This window comes from Leopardus geoffroyi, chromosome A2 (genome assembly GCF_018350155.1).
Source record: "Leopardus geoffroyi isolate Oge1 chromosome A2, O.geoffroyi_Oge1_pat1.0, whole genome shotgun sequence".
Lineage (NCBI taxonomy): Eukaryota > Metazoa > Chordata > Mammalia > Carnivora > Felidae > Leopardus > Leopardus geoffroyi.
The window spans coordinates 162,980,620-162,997,733 of record NC_059331.1 but is presented as its reverse complement, the minus strand read 5'-3'; the positions used below and the strand labels follow the sequence as shown (position 1 = coordinate 162,997,733).

The following is a 17,114-nucleotide window of genomic DNA, read 5'->3' as shown; positions in this document are numbered from 1 at the left end:
TGAGAAGTAATGACATAGGATTGAGTGAACGGATTCAAGATGTGCCATTGTGGTTATTTGTTTGGAATATTGATGGCATTCTGTTTGATGTTCTACTTGTATGGCTATGGGTGGAAACCTTATTTCTTTCTCCTTAAACGAATTAGTAGACTGTGTATTTGTAAACCCACAACAACCATCTTTAAACATTACCTCATCTTCACATACCCTCAAAATTGAGAAACAAATGCTTCTACTGTGTTTCATTCACTTTCATGATGATAGAATCATTTGCATGGGTTTAATAAAAATCTGTCCTCTTGTTTACAAAGATACCATTGGAAAAATCGATTCTGCAGCAAGGCCATATGTACAGTGTGATATATGAGAGTGACTGTTGTTTAATCAAAGACCATCAGACCACTGCTAAGGAGCAATTGTTGGTGTTACATGTGGAGCTAATGTCTCCAAAACCTTCATAAGAAAACTAATATGATGTCTGGCTTCCAGGATCCCAGTCTCTCGGGTAATAAGGAAGTCCACTCCCTGGTAGTCCAGAAACCCAGGCAAATTTTGGAGACCTCAGGAAGAGGGAAATTCACTGAGATTTATGGGTACAGCATGCAAAGTTTACTGGAGCAAGTGTTTGGACGTTGGTTTCCTACTCCTAGGATAGAAGAATGTCAGGGGCTTTGAAAAGTCTGATTCAAAACTCATTTTGAAAATTTCCAAAAGAAGTTTATCCTTTGGAATTGATAGTTGCTTACTATGATTAGGCTCTAGATTTCCCAAGCAAACTCAAGGAGGTTTTTCCGGTTAATTAAGATTCTTGCTGCATCTGTATAAATAATCAGGCCATGCATAGTAAAAACAATCTTCTAGGATCAACAATACTTGTTGGAGACTGTTTATGATCACAAAGTAGAGAACACTATGAAAATGATCCAAAACTTAGAAATAGGCAAGAGAGATTACTGGAGTGTTCTATTGTTCTGTGTGGTACTGTGCTTGATGATCCGCTGTGATATTTTACAACACTTTAAGGACAGAGAGAATTTTTGCACATCTCTGCCTTGGAGATACTCAGAGAATTTTCTGTCTGGTGGAATATAGAACTCAAAAATTACATGTTACTACTCTCTTGAACACATCAACCCTTGATTTCAAATGAACTTTGTGTTTCTGTTTGTTTGTGTTTTTTGTTTTATTCTTTGCTTATTTGTTTGTTTTTAACTAGGTTTCACACCCAGCATGGAGCCCAAACTTAAGACCCTAAGGTCAAGACCTGAGCTGAGATCAAGAGACAGACGCTTAACTGATTGAGCCACCCAAAGGAACTTTGAACCAATTATAGAATCAAACTGGTTCTCTAGTTAAGCCATGAGTTGAGCAAAATCATTGATGTGTTTATACTTGCCCAGGAGTCATGAGTTTGCTTTTTTTGAAAACTGTGGATAAGAAAGAGAGGGAGAAATAGCATGATCCAAGCCTTGGAGGTGAAAATAACACTGGACACAGGCAGAGAACAGCTAACAATTTGGAGTGCAGGAATCATTACCAGCCTTTACTGAGGGCCTACTGTGTGCCAGGCACTGACCTCTATATCATTATCACCTTCGTTCCTTACAAAAGTATAAAATGGATACTAACGGGAACAATGATATCTAGAAGAATCTCATTCTTGGAAGAGGAGTTGAGACTGATTATAATGACTGTTGAATACCAGGCCAAGGAATGTGGATTCTAAGCCCTAGGCAGTAGAAGATTTCCAAGAAGCAGAGACCTAAGAAAACTATCCCAATGGGCTTAACCTGGTAACTGCAACGAGGACTGGAGAGGAAGAGATCAGGGGTACTGTACCCTCACACTGCACACACTGTCCCTCTCTTACCATCCATCCTAGGTTGAATTGTGTCCTCCTAAAGAAGTCCTAACTCCTGGTACCTGACAATGTGACCTTCTTTGGAGCACGGTCTCTGTGATGTCATGTCATGAAGTTAAGGTTGAGCCCTACTCCAATGCCTGGAATCGTTTCATTCACAGTGAGGGAAGTTTACACACAGATACACACAGAGAACACCATGTGACAAAAGAGGCAGAGATTGGAGTGAAGCACCTAGAAGGCAAAGAACAAAGCAGGCCAGCCAGCACCAGAAGCTAAGACGCAGCAAAGAAGGATCCTTCCCCAGAGACTTCATGGAGATCATGGCCCTGGGAACGTCTCGGTTTGGCACTTGTAGCCTGTGCCAGTGAGACAGTAGCCATAACAATGAGACAGTAAGTTTCTGCTCTTTAAGCAACAGTTTGTGGTCATTTGTTACAGCAGCTCCTGGGGGAACTAATATAGATTTTAAGGACAAGAAGTAGGGTCCTGCTCTGGTAATTACCAGTCGTTTTGAAATTGAGTAATGCATGGAGGCTCGAAGAATTCTGAGGTACATGATAAAAAGAAAGGCCTAAGAGGATGTCGGTGGTAAGATGAACATCCAGGTCACTTTCTGGTGAGGTCTCAGAGAGAGGTGGGGACCACGCTGCTGGCCATTGGAGGGACGATGGCACTTGCTATAAAATGGCAGGTGGCAGGGAGGCGGGCTAAACTGAGGTGGGCTGCTGGGTGGAGAGTAGACCATGTAAGTGATGAACTTGAATATTTAGCTGAGGAGAATTCCGAGAACAGTGTGGAAGGTGCGGCCTGGTTTCTCCTTGCTGCTTCTAATGCAATGCGTGAGGAGAGAGAGTGGTAGCCTGTCTCCAGCCAAGGAGCACCAAGATGGCCAGCTGCCAGCAGAGCCCAGGAAGAAGCAAGCAAGGTCCTCCCCTCAAGGCTTCAGAGAGCGCACGCCTCTGCTGGTATCTTGACTTTGGACTCCAGGAGCTACCACACAATCCATGTCTCAGCTGTTTCAACTGGAGTTTGGCCGACCTGTCGTGCAGTGCTAGGCATCCAGTATGTCCCCTCCACCTTGCCCCTGCCTGCTTTCTTGTCCCATCCTCTGAGAAACCCAAAGGTCTCCCCTTCTGTGGCACGGTGTGAACAGGGCAAATCTTCTAGACTACATTCTTCCTCATTCCCGCCACATTTCTGGCCCAGATGGACCCCAGGTCTCCCTGATGAGAGAGAGCTTGGGGCTTTCTCAGAACTTACATTTCAGTCCTCTGAAGAATTTTCTTTTTGGAAACAATTATACAACACCAAAACAAAAACTAACAATTGTTTCTTTTAAAGAGACACACAGGAATTTAAGGCCTGGGAGTGCGGTTAAGGCCTCCTGAAATCTGAAGGCAAACAGGCAGACTGTCAGGGCGCCATGAGCTGGGGGTCAGAGGTAAAAGCAGGCCCCAGTCCCAGCAGCAACAATCAATCCCTCACTCTTACAGAATACCAACACCGCACAAAAGGACTATTTTCTCTTAATCAGCAAAAATGTCTCCTTAATATATGAAAATCAGTCAGTGGAAAAGTGTGTGGGCCTGATTCTGCCACGATCAAGATCTATGGCTTGGAGAAAACCCAAACACAAACAGACCCCAAAAAAACCACAATCCCCATGTGCCCCAGTATCTTTATGGATAAGAAGTCCTAGATTGTCTCAATTCAATGCCTCCTACAGAACAGCATCATGCGAGACTATCTGGGCCTCTCCCAATGAGGACGAATCCCAAGTCTCTCCCCGCCGCATGATTCATGAGCCTGGGCCCATGTACCCACACAACTTCTCAGGTGTTGGTTGGCTGTAGGTATAAATCTCCAGGTGGAACAGGGGCCTGTGGTCCCCAAAGGGAGACCCTGAGGAGGGCCCAGTCCCAAGACTCCTGGCTGGAGGACCCAGGTGTGAATACGAGTATGGGCCTTCTTTCCCCAGGGCTTTGATGTCCCTGGGCCATCAGAGTAATGGACACTTACAGATGGTTATGGACATCACCTTTATTTACCAGCCAGCACCAACAGCCATGAACACAAGAAGCAAAGGCACAGGCATGTTTCACCCCGAGTTCTCTGCTACTCTCCACACACACAGCATCCTTCCTCACTCATCCGCCTAGACTTTCCAGTCCCACGCCTCCAAACCCCACAGCCTTTGCTTGGATGGCCCCTGGATTCTTAGCCATTCCTCGGTACCAACGGTGGAAGTGGCGGTTTGGGAGAATGGGGGTCAGGGAAAGAACTCACAGGCTGCCAGGACCAGCCGACAGCATTCAGTGATCTGCCCTCTCTGGGATTTAGAACAAAGTTGGCACGGTTTCTGCTGTTACCTTCATTTCTTTCTTTTGGTTTCAACTTGACATCTTTTATTGCTTCACTCTCATCTTTGTGGAGTGTCTCGAGTGCTTTATTACAAATGATAAACACGGTAAGTAAATCTTTAACGAGGGATGAAGGAAAGACTGTTATATTTATGGCACCATATCACAGCACAGTTTTTTCTGTTATTGTTTCCCACAGTCCCTTGCATTTTCAAGAAACGGGCAACAGGGTGATTTCTCGTAAATTCACTCATGCATAGAAAAACATACATCTTACTTCAGCCCCAGCAATTACCTGCCTCACCTCTCCCAAGTCTGTCTTCCTCATCAGGCCACAAAGGCAAGGTCACAGGTTCATGTCTTCTCATTTGTGGCTGCTCTTGTGCTCAAAAGGGACTGGGGCAGGAAGGCGGGGCCAAGGAGGAACCCCACCATGGAGGTCTCACTGGCCTCTGCACAGGATACTTTTCCCATCTCTCCCCAGGCTGGTGCTGGCCTGAGGATGAGGTGGATGTCTTCCTGGGAATCTCCCACCAGGACCCGTTCAAAGCAAGCACAGCAGCTAGATCTTTTGACCCTGACGTGGGCTGAACAAGTCAGTTCTGCTCTTTATTAGAACAGGTGCACACGGATGCTGCTATCTTCCAAAATGTTGACCAATTTTTCTACTGGTTGTTTGTTCATTGAATGATTGATTGATTGATTAAAGTTTATTTATTAATTTTGAGAGAGAGAGAGAGTGAGGAGGGGAAGGACAGATAAAGAGGGAGAGAGAGGATCCCAAGCACACTCTCTGCCAGCACAGAGCCCGACGCAGGGCTTGTTTCAAGAACTGTGAGATCATCATTCTGAGGTGAAACCATGAGTTGGATGTTCAAGCAAATGAGCCCCCCAGGTCCCCCCAACTTTTAAAAATTTTTCACTCAAAACATAAATAGCTAACAAACAGCCGAGCAGCCTTATTATTTTGACTATTATTTATTTATCAGGAAGATATAGAACGTGAAAGTTGCACTGAAATGACTCATGTCCAAGCTGTGAAAGAATATAAATGACTCTTTGGAAATACAGGGAGAGGCCAGCGTCTCTCTCACCCTCTGCAAGTTCACCATATCTGCAGTTAGTAGGACAGCGGGACTCCGTATAAAGATGGCTGTCTGTAAGACGGTGGTAACTGCTGCCTGGCTCCCTTTTGACGCTGTTTCGTTTAACTATAATAAGACACCACAAGGGGAAGACAAAACGAGGCAAACTCCAGGCAGCCAGCAGGAAGGAAGAAGGGGAGAGTTGGCAATGTGGCCAGAGTTTGACCCAAAACTAGGACAGGCTTCCATATGCCCTGGAGGAACCCTACAGACCTAGTACTGGTGGGACAGCCATAAGTGGTGCAACGTATATATTTTCAAAAATATATTAAAGTCTCTTAAAGATGTTCCAAGATCATTCAGCAAACAAAGAAAGACTATTTCAAAAAAACAAAAAATCTACTAAATGGTAGTAAGAACATTGAGTCTGTGACACTTACCATAAGCTGCTTCCTCCCTTCCAACACACACTCAGCTCCTCTGGAAGGAAACTGCATTCTGGGAGGTGTGGCCAAGAAGCTGGGGCTCCCTGTCCCCTCAGCCTTCCAGCAAGAGAACAGTATCTTGGGAGGAATCAGCTGGAGGTCAGTAGGTTTAACCACTGGGTATAGTGCGGACAGGCAGAGTGGTTAGGGAAAGACGCACAGAGTGGGGCTAAGACAACTGTCACCTCCAGGGACTGTGCAGGCCCAGGCTGCACCCTCTGAGGAGAGACACCAGAGGTTTCACCCTGCAGGGGAAGCAGACTTCACCAGGAAAGTCCAGCCAAACACGCAAACCCCGTGCACAAAGTTGCAGTGAAGCGACCAGAGCAGATATCCTTGTCTTATCTCTGATCACAGGGGCAAAACTCTCAGCCTTTCATCAAGTATGGTACCAGTGGTGGGAGTTTTCACACTGATTTCCTTCAGTTCTTTCAACATGCTTAGAATTCCTCTTTGGAAGCCCTGTCTTTGAATCCAATATCCAGGGCCTCTGCCAGGCAATTCCTGTGGCCTGAGTTTTTCCAGTATATGGGTCACACCTTCCTGTTTTGTTGTACATCTTACAGGTGTTGTTAAAAACTGGGTATTTTAGGGAACATGGTGTAGTGAATCTGGATACTGATTCCCTTGCTGCCTTTCTAGGCCTTGATTTGCTGCTGTCTGTGTGTCCATAAGAATACAGAAATTGCTGTTTAAAACAACAAAATAGAAATTCTGCAGCGGAAAAGTATGACTGAAATGAAAATTTTACTAGTGGAGCTCAACGATAGATTTCAATGGCTAGAACAAAGATTCAGTGAATTTGAAGATGTAATAATTATAAACACACATGAACTTCACAATTGAGCCCCAAAACACAGGAAGAAAAAAATAACGGGCATCAAGGAGAAATAGACAATTCAACAACAAGCTGTAGACTTCAATGTCCACATTGACCAATGCGTACTACAGCTAATCAGAAGGTCAAAACAGAAACAGAAGATGTGACCCAGAGATAAACCAACTACACCTAACACTAGAGCACTTTACCCAACGAAGTAGATTATGCATTCTGTTCAGGTACACAGAGAACGTTCTCCTAAATATGACCAATAGGCCATAAAATGGGCCTCAATAAATCTAAGAGACTTGAAATCCTAGAGTATAACAGGGGGTAAGCTCCTTTACATCAGTCTTGGCAATAATTTTTTGGATTTGACCACAAAAGCAAAGGCAGCGACAGATAAAATGAACAAGTGAGATTACATCCAACTAATACGCTTCTGCCTGGCAAAGGAAACCATCAACAATACAAAAAGGCAGCCCACTGAATGGGAGAATGTATTTGCAAATCATATATTTGGTAAAGGGTTAATACCCAAAATACATAAAGAACTCATATAATTAATAGCAAAACCCCAGCAATTTATTTAAAAAGGACAGAGGAACTAAACAGGCATTTTCCCAAAGAGGACATACAGGTGGCACATAGGTGCATGGAGATGTGCTCAGTATCACCATCATCAGGGGAAATGCAAATCAAAACCACAATGAGGTATCCCCTCACACCTGTTAGAATGGCTATCATCAAGAAGACAAGAGGTAACAAGTGTTAGGGAGGATGTGGAGAAAAGGGAAGCCTTGTGCAGTGTGCACGGGACACAAATTGGTGCAGCCACTGTGGAAAACAGTATGGATGGTCCTCCAAAACTTATAGGTAGCATTACATTTGATCCGGCAATCCCACTTCTGGGTATTTATCCAAAAGAAATGCAAGCAAGATCTCAAAGAAAGATCTGCACTCACAAGCTCCCTACAGCATTGCTCACAATACCCAAGATGTGGAAGCAACCTAAGGGTCCAACTATGGGTATATATATATATATATATATATATATATATATATATATATATATTTATATATATATAGTTCTGTGAAAAGAAAGAGGAACATCTTGTCATTTGCAACAACAGGGTCGAACTTGAGGGCATTATTGTAAGCGAAACAGGTCGAACAGAGAAAAACAAATACTGTATGATATCACTTTTATGTGGAATTTTAAAAAGCCAAACTGATAGAAATGGAGAGTAGAACGGTGGTGACCAGGGGCTGGGGGATGGGGGGATGGGGAGACATTGGTCAAAGAGTACAAAGTTCCAGTTATAAGATGAATAAGTTGTGGGGATCTAATGTGCAGCCCAGTGATTATGGCTCATACCACTGTATCATACCTTAATAGTTACAAGAGAGTAGATGATCTTAAATGTTCTCACTCAAAACGAGTAATGGTAAATATGTGATGTGATGCAGGTGTTAGCTAATAATACTGTGGTGGCAATTATTTTGCAATATAGAAGTGTATCAAATCAATACATTGCACCCTTTAAAATTACAATGTTACATTTCAATTATATCTCAATAAAGCTGGATAGCATGTGGGGGGATAAGGTGGAGGGCCATGGGTTAGGTATCTTCACTAGAGAGAATGAACTGGCAAGACTGGCTAAAAATCAGGCCCCAGAGCATTAGCTTCAGGTTAACTGAAAGCCCTCACTACACACGGGGAGAGTTGACTCCAGAAACTGTAAGTGAGTTCGGCAAGCTCACAGAGATGATTCCAGAACAAACCAGGTCCAGGGCACGTAGCACCATTCGCTGTTGTAGCCTCCTCTCCACACAAAGTCTGGCTATTTTACTCACGGCTATTTTACTCTCTCATGACCTCCTGACAGGAGAAACAGACACTTGGGTCAGAGATACCAACTTGAGGCTAGACTAAGTCTCCTATGAAAATTCCACCCTCTTCCTGCCGTCTGATCTTTAATAGCTGAAAAGACCTCTTTTTCTTTAGGGATGAGGAGATGGCAGATAGGACCACATTGGTGGCCCTGTCCACACTGATGTCCAGTCAAGGATTCCTCCCTGATTCCTGGGGAAGGAGACTCTCAAGAGGCCATTTTCTAGGAAAACACCCGAAAAGCAAAAGGCAACTGGACATAAGAGTGGTGGGCAGAGGCCAAAACTGAGAACAGGCCTCAGAAATCTAAACTGCCCTTCACTGAGGTTAAAGCCCCTCCCAGGAACAAGATGTGGTGCCACAGCGACCTTCGGAAAAGATCAGCACAGTCCCAAGCAGGGGGTGGGTTGCCCAGTGGAAACAATGCAAAGGCACCCCTCGCTGGCCCATGTCCTGTCCCTTTAAATCGGCACCACTGGGCCCTCCCTCCCTGGGCTCTGAGACTTCCTCCCTGTGCTGTGCTGGCAGGAACAGCCTCTGTACTCACAACCCAAGGCACAGCACCAGGTCGCGGGTTTCTGCAACCAACATAGAGCCTGTCACCACTTCTGCTGGAAGGTGAGCACACACGGGGAGGAAGGGAGCCACCTGGGACAGAGGGGAGTGGAGGAAGTGGGAGGGGATAGGAGGGCTCTAAGGAATTCAGGGCCTGGTTGCAGCTCACTGAGTGGGCACCTGCATTCTACTACCTCCCAGGAAGGGGAGCGGGATCTAGAAAGAATAACTTCACCCTTGCAGGCTTTTCAGGGAGCTCTGAGTTTCGGAACAAGCAAGGGAAGAAGAAATGGTAAGCATCTTCTCCAGCCCTGGAGTGCGCACACTTTTACTTGGGACTACATACTTCGTCCTGCCCTGCTCCTCGCCTGGTCAGAAAGGTGTTTGCTAGAAGCACTGCCAGGGCTGAGCACGCTGGAGAAGGCTGCAGACACTCCCTCTGAGGGCATGTGCAGCCAAGGAGAGAGACATTTCTGAGGACAAACAAGTGAGTCTAACCTCAGAACACATCGCAGAGTGGAAATCGTGTCTGTGAGCCGAACCCCACTCACACCCTCCACCTCCTCAGCCCTGTGCACCCCCAGGGACTTGCAGTAGCCAGCAACAGTTATGAACATGGTCTTCAGACCTCTGCAGTACACGTGCTTGTGTGTCCTTGCACATCCCTTCCCCCGCCCAAGCTGCCCAGGGCTCTGTGCGCTGGAGCCCTCTTCATCCCCACACACTGGCTCTAAATGAAGGGCTTGAACAGGATGAATGGCCCAGAACTCAGAGCAGGGACCCAATGCATTAGAATCACTCAGGGGGTTGCGGTGAGTACCTCGGTGGCTTGGTCCATTAAGCTTTGAGCCCTGCGATGGTTTCTGTGCTGTCAGTTCAATGCCTGGAGCCTGCTTTGGATTCTTCGTCTGCCTCTCTCTTTCTGACTCTCCCCTGCTCGAGCTGTGTCTCACCGTCTCTCAAAAAAATAAGTAAACAGTAAAATAAAATTTTTTAATTAAAAAAATGCCTCGGGAGGAGGGGTGAGAGATACCGTTTTTTTAATGTTTATTTATATATTATTTATTTGTTTGTTTGTTTGTTTATTTTTGAGACAGACATGTGACCAGGGGAGGCACACATGAAGAAGAAGGAGAGAGAATCCGAAGCAGGCTCTGTGCTATCAGCACAGAGCCTGATGTGGGGCTCAAACCCACAAAACATAAGACCATGAGCTGAACCAAAATTAAGAGTCAAACACTTAACAGACTGAGACACAAAGGCACCCCCTTTTTTCTTATTAAAGTACACATCTATGAAACAAAATGTCAAATATATATTTTAAAGACTCCCATAAATACTTCCAAAAGACAGCAGGTTCAGGAAGCTGGGGACTACATAATATCCAATCACATTTAAGATGCTAGGAGTCTCCATGTTCTACATCAGTCAATGACTCCAAGCCTCTAAACCCCAGATGTCAGCTCTCAGAAACTCTGGAAGAATTTTTCAAATCCCATCCCAAACCATCGCAAACCTTTGAGAAGTCCCATAAGGGCCAGGAGTCCAGTGGATTTCCTAGAGCACACTTGGTCAGTTCCGTCATCGATAAGGACTTCTTGCTTTAGCTAAATTCTTGTTCTTTGCACTGAATCTTCTGGCTGTTTCTTCAGTTCTGCTGTGCAGTCAGTTACGGGAGTTTGCTAATTTTTACACACAAGATCACTACTCACCTAAGACCTGTGCGATCAACTTTACAAAGGGCTTTGGGGAGCCGAAAGTGGCGTTACGCAGAAGACAAACCTGTCATCTAACAGGTCAGAGACAAGTTATCAATCAACCCTTCCCTTTGCTTGTCCTTGTGTGTTGCCCATGGGACTCAGCAGTAGCCAGGTGTTGCCATGAAGAGGTAGCATTTGACATGGACGGCGGAGAACAGACAGGACTCAGACAGAGACGTGGGAGAGAAGGAGTGGTCATGGGGGTGAGCGCACAGGTGGGCTGGAAAGGCCCTGAAACCTGTCCTGCCGGACTTGGGGTCATCGCTTAGTTTGAGAGGCCTCAGATTCGGAGCAGGAACACCAGCAGTTGGAAGGGAGTGTCCCATCTCTCCAGCACACAGGTCATATTTACACAAATGACACAAGCCAAATTCTTTGGTCTTCGGAGAGCAGATCACAGGTTCTTCACATCAGCATGGGAGATAGGCATCTTTTCCAATTTTCAAAAGCAAACTGCAAACTCTCTTCTTGTCCCCCGCCCCACCCCCCCTCCTCGGCCCATCCCCGGCCAACCGCCCTAAGGTGGTTCCCTATGTCACTGAGCAAAATTTCTGATTCTCACGGTTTTCCAAAGTCTCCCCTGGCTGTGGAATCTTCTGGGAAAACTTTGTGCCTACAGTTAATGCCACTGACATAAATTACCTGGGAAATTCTCAGCTAAAGCTCATTCACTGACACAGAGGACGGGTTATCACTTCCACTCTGTCATTTGCATTCAGGGTCCCTTAAAGGACCAACGAGGCTCGCCAAAGGTTCTCATGGTTTGGTTCCAATACCAACCAGATCCTTCCGGGGTTCTTCCCCAAATTCTGATGTTCAGCGGAGGGCTGGAAGCATGACCTTTTCATTGGGATGTCACCAGCTCTGTGGACCTTGCCTGAGCCACCTTAGGTAGTTATACCTATTCGATAAATGAATTAATGATTGAAGGAATGAAGGAACTAACAGGTTGTATTGGGAACTCTTTCAGGTGGGCATGGGAGGACGCAAGATGGCCAGAGATGAAGAAAATGCCTACGGTAAGAACTGATCTCAGTGTGTATTTGCCCCTAGGCGTCAGCTCTGGGTCCCAAGGCCATGGCTAACTCAAGACTGAACAGAGACATTGGGGCACCTGGGTGGCTCAGTCGGTTGAGCGTCTGACTTCAGGTCAGGTCATGATCTCGCAGCTCGTGAGTTTGAGCCCCATGTTGGGCTCTGTGCTGACAGCTCAGAGCCTGGAGCCTGTGTCAGATTCATCTCCCTCTCTCTCTCTGTCCCAACCCACTCACATTCTGTCTCTCTCTCTCAAAAATAAATAAACATTTAAAAAAAAAAAAAAAAAAGACTGAACAGAGACAAATCCCAGACATGTCCCCATGCTGGGGTGAAACAGCTAGAGCCCCAGCTTTGCATTTTTGCTGGACCTCTGCCCCTGTCCTACTGTAGGATATTAAGTGCCTTGACTAGCCGTCGCTTGGGTCCCAAAGGGTACAATGAGGATAATACATCTACTCGATCTTCACGGAAGATGTGGAGGGTTGAGCTCATGGACTGGAGGGAACACGGTTTACCAGGAAGACTGTGTCGGTGAACAGGGATGGAGGGTTAACTCTGTCTTACTGGAAGCAGGTTTCCTAGAGAGAAGAGGGAGGAGGAGGGGAAGTGGAGGAAGGGAAGAAGCAAAGAGATCCTGTCACCTAATACTCTGAGCAACCCTGGGAGACACAACTCTCTGTCACCCCTCCCATTATGCAGAAGACATTGAACGCTTAGACTAAACTTGCCCAGGGTTCCACAGCTGGCACATGCGGGGCTGTGATTCCAACCCGGGGTGTCTGGGACTCCAGACAGCCCTTCACTCCCTGGCCTTCTGTGCCCTCTCCCGCATCTCCTCGCTGAGATGGCCCCTGGGAGAAGTCTGGCAGAGGCCTGGGAAGTCGTCGAGCACGGAGCAGCTCTGCAAGGTGCTGACGACCAGAGGCAATGTCAGCTGAAGTCATGGCCTGCGACCGTCGAGGGGGACCCTCCAGAGCAGTGTGCACCCGGTGCCAGAGCATGGACTGGGGGGCAGGTGCACGCACTGGAGCCAAAGATGGAAGAAAGGTGGCTAAAGATGCCCCCGGAGTCGCACAAGCTCTAACCAGAGCGCCTGGGAAAGGCCTGGTTGGACAAGCAGAAGCGGGAGGCGTCGGTGCCCTCCTCGGTTCAGGAGGCACCCCGGAGCCCCGGTGGAGCGGGATGCGCGCTCTCAGGCCAGCGGCCCACGCCTACTCTGTCCTCACAGGTTCCCAGGACCCTGACGACCAGCAGCCGCTCTCGCAGGAACGCAGGCTCAGGCTCATCCTGGCCGGCAGGACCGGAGTGGGCAAGAGCGCCACGGGCAACAGCATCCTGGGCCACAGGCTCTTCCCGTCCAGGCTCGCGGCCACCCCGGTAACCAGAAGCTGCGCCCTGGGGAGCCGGAGCTGGGCCGGGTGGCGCGTGGAGGTCACCGACACCCCCGACCTCTTCACCGCCCAAGGCCGGCACGCGGACCCGGACTGCACCGAGCGGGCCAGCTGCTACCTGCTCTCGGCGCCCGGGCCGCACGCGCTGCTGCTGGTCACGCAGCTGGGCCGCTTCACCGCCCAGGACGAGGAGGCGGTGCGCGGCGTCCGCGAGCTGTTCGGGGCCGGCGTCCTGGCCCGCGCCGTGCTCGTCTTCACGCGCAGGGAGGACCTGGAGGGGGGCTCGCTGCACGACTACGTGCGCGCCACCGACAACCGCGCGCTGCGGGCCCTGGTGGCCGAGTTTGGCGGCCGCGTGTGCGCCCTGGACAACCGGGCGGAGGGCGCCGAGCGCGATGCGCAGGTGGGCGAGCTGCTGGCGCTGGTGGAGCGGCTGGCGCTGGAGCACGACGGCGCGCCCTTCACCGACGACGTGTACGGCCTGGCGTGGGCCCGGCGCCACGCGCGTCCCGAGGACACGCTCCGCCTGGTGGCCGCGCGGCTGGCGGCCCGCGGTCTGGGGCGGGGGTGGAGGCGGGAGTGGGGGCAGGGGCGGCGCTGGCTGGAGGCCGTGAGGCGGGGGTGGCCGCTAGCGCTCCTGCTGCTGGGGGGCGCACTGTTACTTGTCCTGCTGCTTCTCCAGCGGGGGGCTCCAGGCCCAGATTGAAGGAGCTGCCCTTCCAAATGCGGGGAACCTGGCGGGTAAAGGGGCTGGGTCAAGGCGCTGAGGGGAACTAAACCCAATTTCAAAGGAAACCTGGGGTTTCGGACTGGGAGTCTTAATGACCCAGGACGCCTTGGACACTGTATCGACTTTGCAAAGGCTCAAGTTCACTTTTAGCATTCAAATGTTACTTTTGACTATATGTACACTATTCAAATAAATGTGGTTAACTTTCAAATGTCCTTAATTCATTTTAGTAGTTTGGATGTATTTTTCCTTCTTGAAAAAATAGTGCATTGACTGGTAGTGTTTTATATAGAAAGTAGATTCATGGCAAAGGGAAACAAACATTTTGTGTGTGTGTGAGAGCATTTATCAAAACGTAGACACTGTCTTAGTCCGCTTGAGTTGCTATTAAAAAAAAAAAAAAAAGCAACAGCGGGAAAGCTCTCAGTTTTTCCCCATTGAGGATGATATTAGCTTTGGGCTTTTCATAAATGGCCTTCATGGTGTTTAAGTATGTTCCTTCTATCCCAACTTTCTCCAGGGTTTTTTTTTTAAGAAAGGATGCTGAATTTTGTCAAATGGGTTTTCTGCATTGATTGACAGGATCACACGGTTCTTTTCTTTTCTTTTCTTTTCTTTTCTTTTCTTTTCTTTTATTCATGTGATGTATCACACTGATTGATTTGCATATGTTGCACCAGCCCTGCAGCCCAGGAATGAATCCCACTTGATCATGGTGAACAATTCTTTTTATATGCTGTTGATTTTGATTTGCTAGTATCTTACGGAGGATTTTTGCATCCATATTCATCAGGGATATTGGCCTGTAGTTCTCTTTTTTTTGCTGGGTATCTGTCTGGTTTAGGAATCAAAGTAATGCTGGCTTCAAAGGTTGAGTCTAGAAGTTTTCCTTCCCCTTCTATTTTTTGGAACAGCTTGAGAAGGATAGGTATTATCTCTGCTTTAAATGTCTGGTAGAATTCCCCAGGGAAGCCATGTGGTACAGGACTCTTATTTGTTGGGAGATTTTTGATAACTGATCGAATTTTTTATTTCTTCCTGTTTGAGTTTTGGAAGTGTGTGGGTGCTTAGGAATTTGTCCATTTCTTCCAGGTTGTCCAATTTGTTGGCATATAATTTTTCATGGTATTCCCTGAGAATTGCTTGTATTTCTGAGGGATTGAAATCAGGATCACGACAGGGATGTCCACTCTCACCGCTGTGTTTACCATGGTGTTGGAAGGTCTAGCATCAGCAATCAGGGCGGCGGGCTCGGAGCGCGATGCGCAGGTGGGCGAGCTGCTGGCGCTGGTGGAGCGGCTGGCGCTGGAGTACCACGGCGCGCACTTCACCGACGACGACGTGTACGGCCTGGCGTGGGCCCGGCTCCACGCGCGTCCCGAGTACACGCTCCGCCTGGTGGCGCGCGGCCTGGAGCGGGGGTGGAGGCGGGAGTGGGGGCGGGGGCGGCGCTGGCTGGAGGCTGCGCGATGGAGGTGGTGGCTGGTGCTTCTGCTGCTGAGGGGCGTGCTGCTGCTGGGCCTGGTGTTCCCGCGTGGGCCCCTGGCCTTGCCTGAGGGCCGTCCTGAGTGACCCTGTTAGAAGGACTTTGACCCATCAACTGAAGATCACGTTCCTCTGCTGGTGTTGTGTGTCTCTAGGGCCCACAAGCTCTTCCTTCCTCAGTCCTATTCAGAGCCCTGCCTTAGGCCAACTCCTACAATACCTTCCCAGAGGTCAAGGGCTTCCCTGACCTCTCTCTCCCTTGAGTGAAGCCGAACAACCAGCGTTTCTTTGGTCTGTTTTCCACCGATCAGACTGCCTCTCCCGTCCTTGAACTGTCTCCGCTCCTGTCTTTGCCTTCCTGTCCTGGACACCCCTCAGGTTAGGGTGAAAGCCAACAATGATCAGAGCCTCCGGCCATACTCGTTTATTTGAGTTATCTGAATTGAATAAATACACGCACTAAATCACATTGTGTTTTCTTTAAATATAATTTATTGTCAAATTGGCTTCTATTCAACACCCAGTGCTCATCCCAACAAGTGCCCTCCTCAATGCCCATCCTTCAGCTGGTAGATGATTTTTCTGCTTTATCTGCCCATTGAATAGACACTATGTCATTCCTAGCCCAGTCTGCAAAAGCCAGATACCTCATGCTTGCGCGTGCGTGCACACACACACACACACACACACACTCAAGCACCTAATCATAAGAACAGAATATACTGGAATAGAACTGTCCATCTGTACCAGCAAGGGAATGTATCCCTGGGCATGGCCATTCCCACCCCTCTGCAGCTTGCAAGCAGACGTTCTACAAGTCCCAGGAGAATAAGACTAGAGACTCCGTTCCCTAGGGGCCATTGAGACCCTGAAGAAAGTCCACTTCCAAAGAGGAGTTTTTTTCACTGGCTCACACACTCACAGGGCGAGGATACACTTTTCAACTCAGGGATAAATAACATTTAAGAGGTTTAGAAATTTTTCTTTTATTTCAATCTCAAAAAAAGGCCGGGTGGGTAGGGGGACAAACAGATTTGTGGGCCAACTAGTGAGATAATGTGAGGTGTAGAATCATCTCCTTCTGTCCCATGCATCTCTGGAAGGATCATCTCTCTGGTCCAGGTCAAATGAGCCAGGTTAGCCTCTATTGTCCATCCTAACTGTGCCTCCTTGGCTCTCCACCCACACTTGCTTTGTCTCCAACATCTCTACCCTCACACACAAAGCCAAGCCCCTCTCTGATACTACAGTGCAATTCCATATCTCTTCCCTCCAGTATCCTCTGCCAGGTTGTCCTCACAGCCAGGGATTCTCAGGTTGCTGATGACCTCAGATTTCTAATGAAATGCATACAAAGGGGAAATTGTCTGCAACAGCTGAGCACACATCGCAAAGAAAAGCCCACCAGCCTGCATGCAAGCCATGCAGACATGAACAGGGACACGGATGCCACACGCTAAGACCTGAAATTCCCTCAACTGCAAAAGTTATTCTGGCTTAAGGGGTTGTGTATGGTTCTAGCAGAAGCCCTGATAAGGAATCTTGATTTGGGTCTTGTTCACTTCTCAAACAGAAAGAAAGAAAAAAAAATAAAACAAAACTCTGGCACTGTCACTTTGCTGAGAAAGGGGATGGTCCCTTGCA

The 17,114-nt window shown here is 48.0% G+C and overlaps 1 protein-coding gene across 7 annotated transcripts in view; it reads left to right on the top strand.

Moving 5' to 3' along the window:
• Positions 1-14,198, top strand: part of LOC123607095 (GTPase IMAP family member 1-like) — a 60,383-nt gene extending 46,185 nt beyond the window's left edge. Inside the window, exons 1-4 of one of the 7 annotated variants that reach the window (XM_045496126.1) lie at positions 9,060-9,129; positions 9,310-9,355; positions 11,795-11,845; positions 13,093-14,198. In XM_045496126.1, coding sequence (XP_045352082.1) covers positions 11,803-11,845; positions 13,093-13,961 — 912 coding nt within the window. In that variant the 5' untranslated portion in view covers positions 9,060-9,129; positions 9,310-9,355; positions 11,795-11,802 and the 3' untranslated portion in view covers positions 13,962-14,198. The other 6 variants (XM_045496121.1, XM_045496123.1, XM_045496122.1 and 3 more) reach the window with 6 other exon arrangements.
• The last annotated feature ends 2,916 nt before the right edge of the window (positions 14,199-17,114 follow it).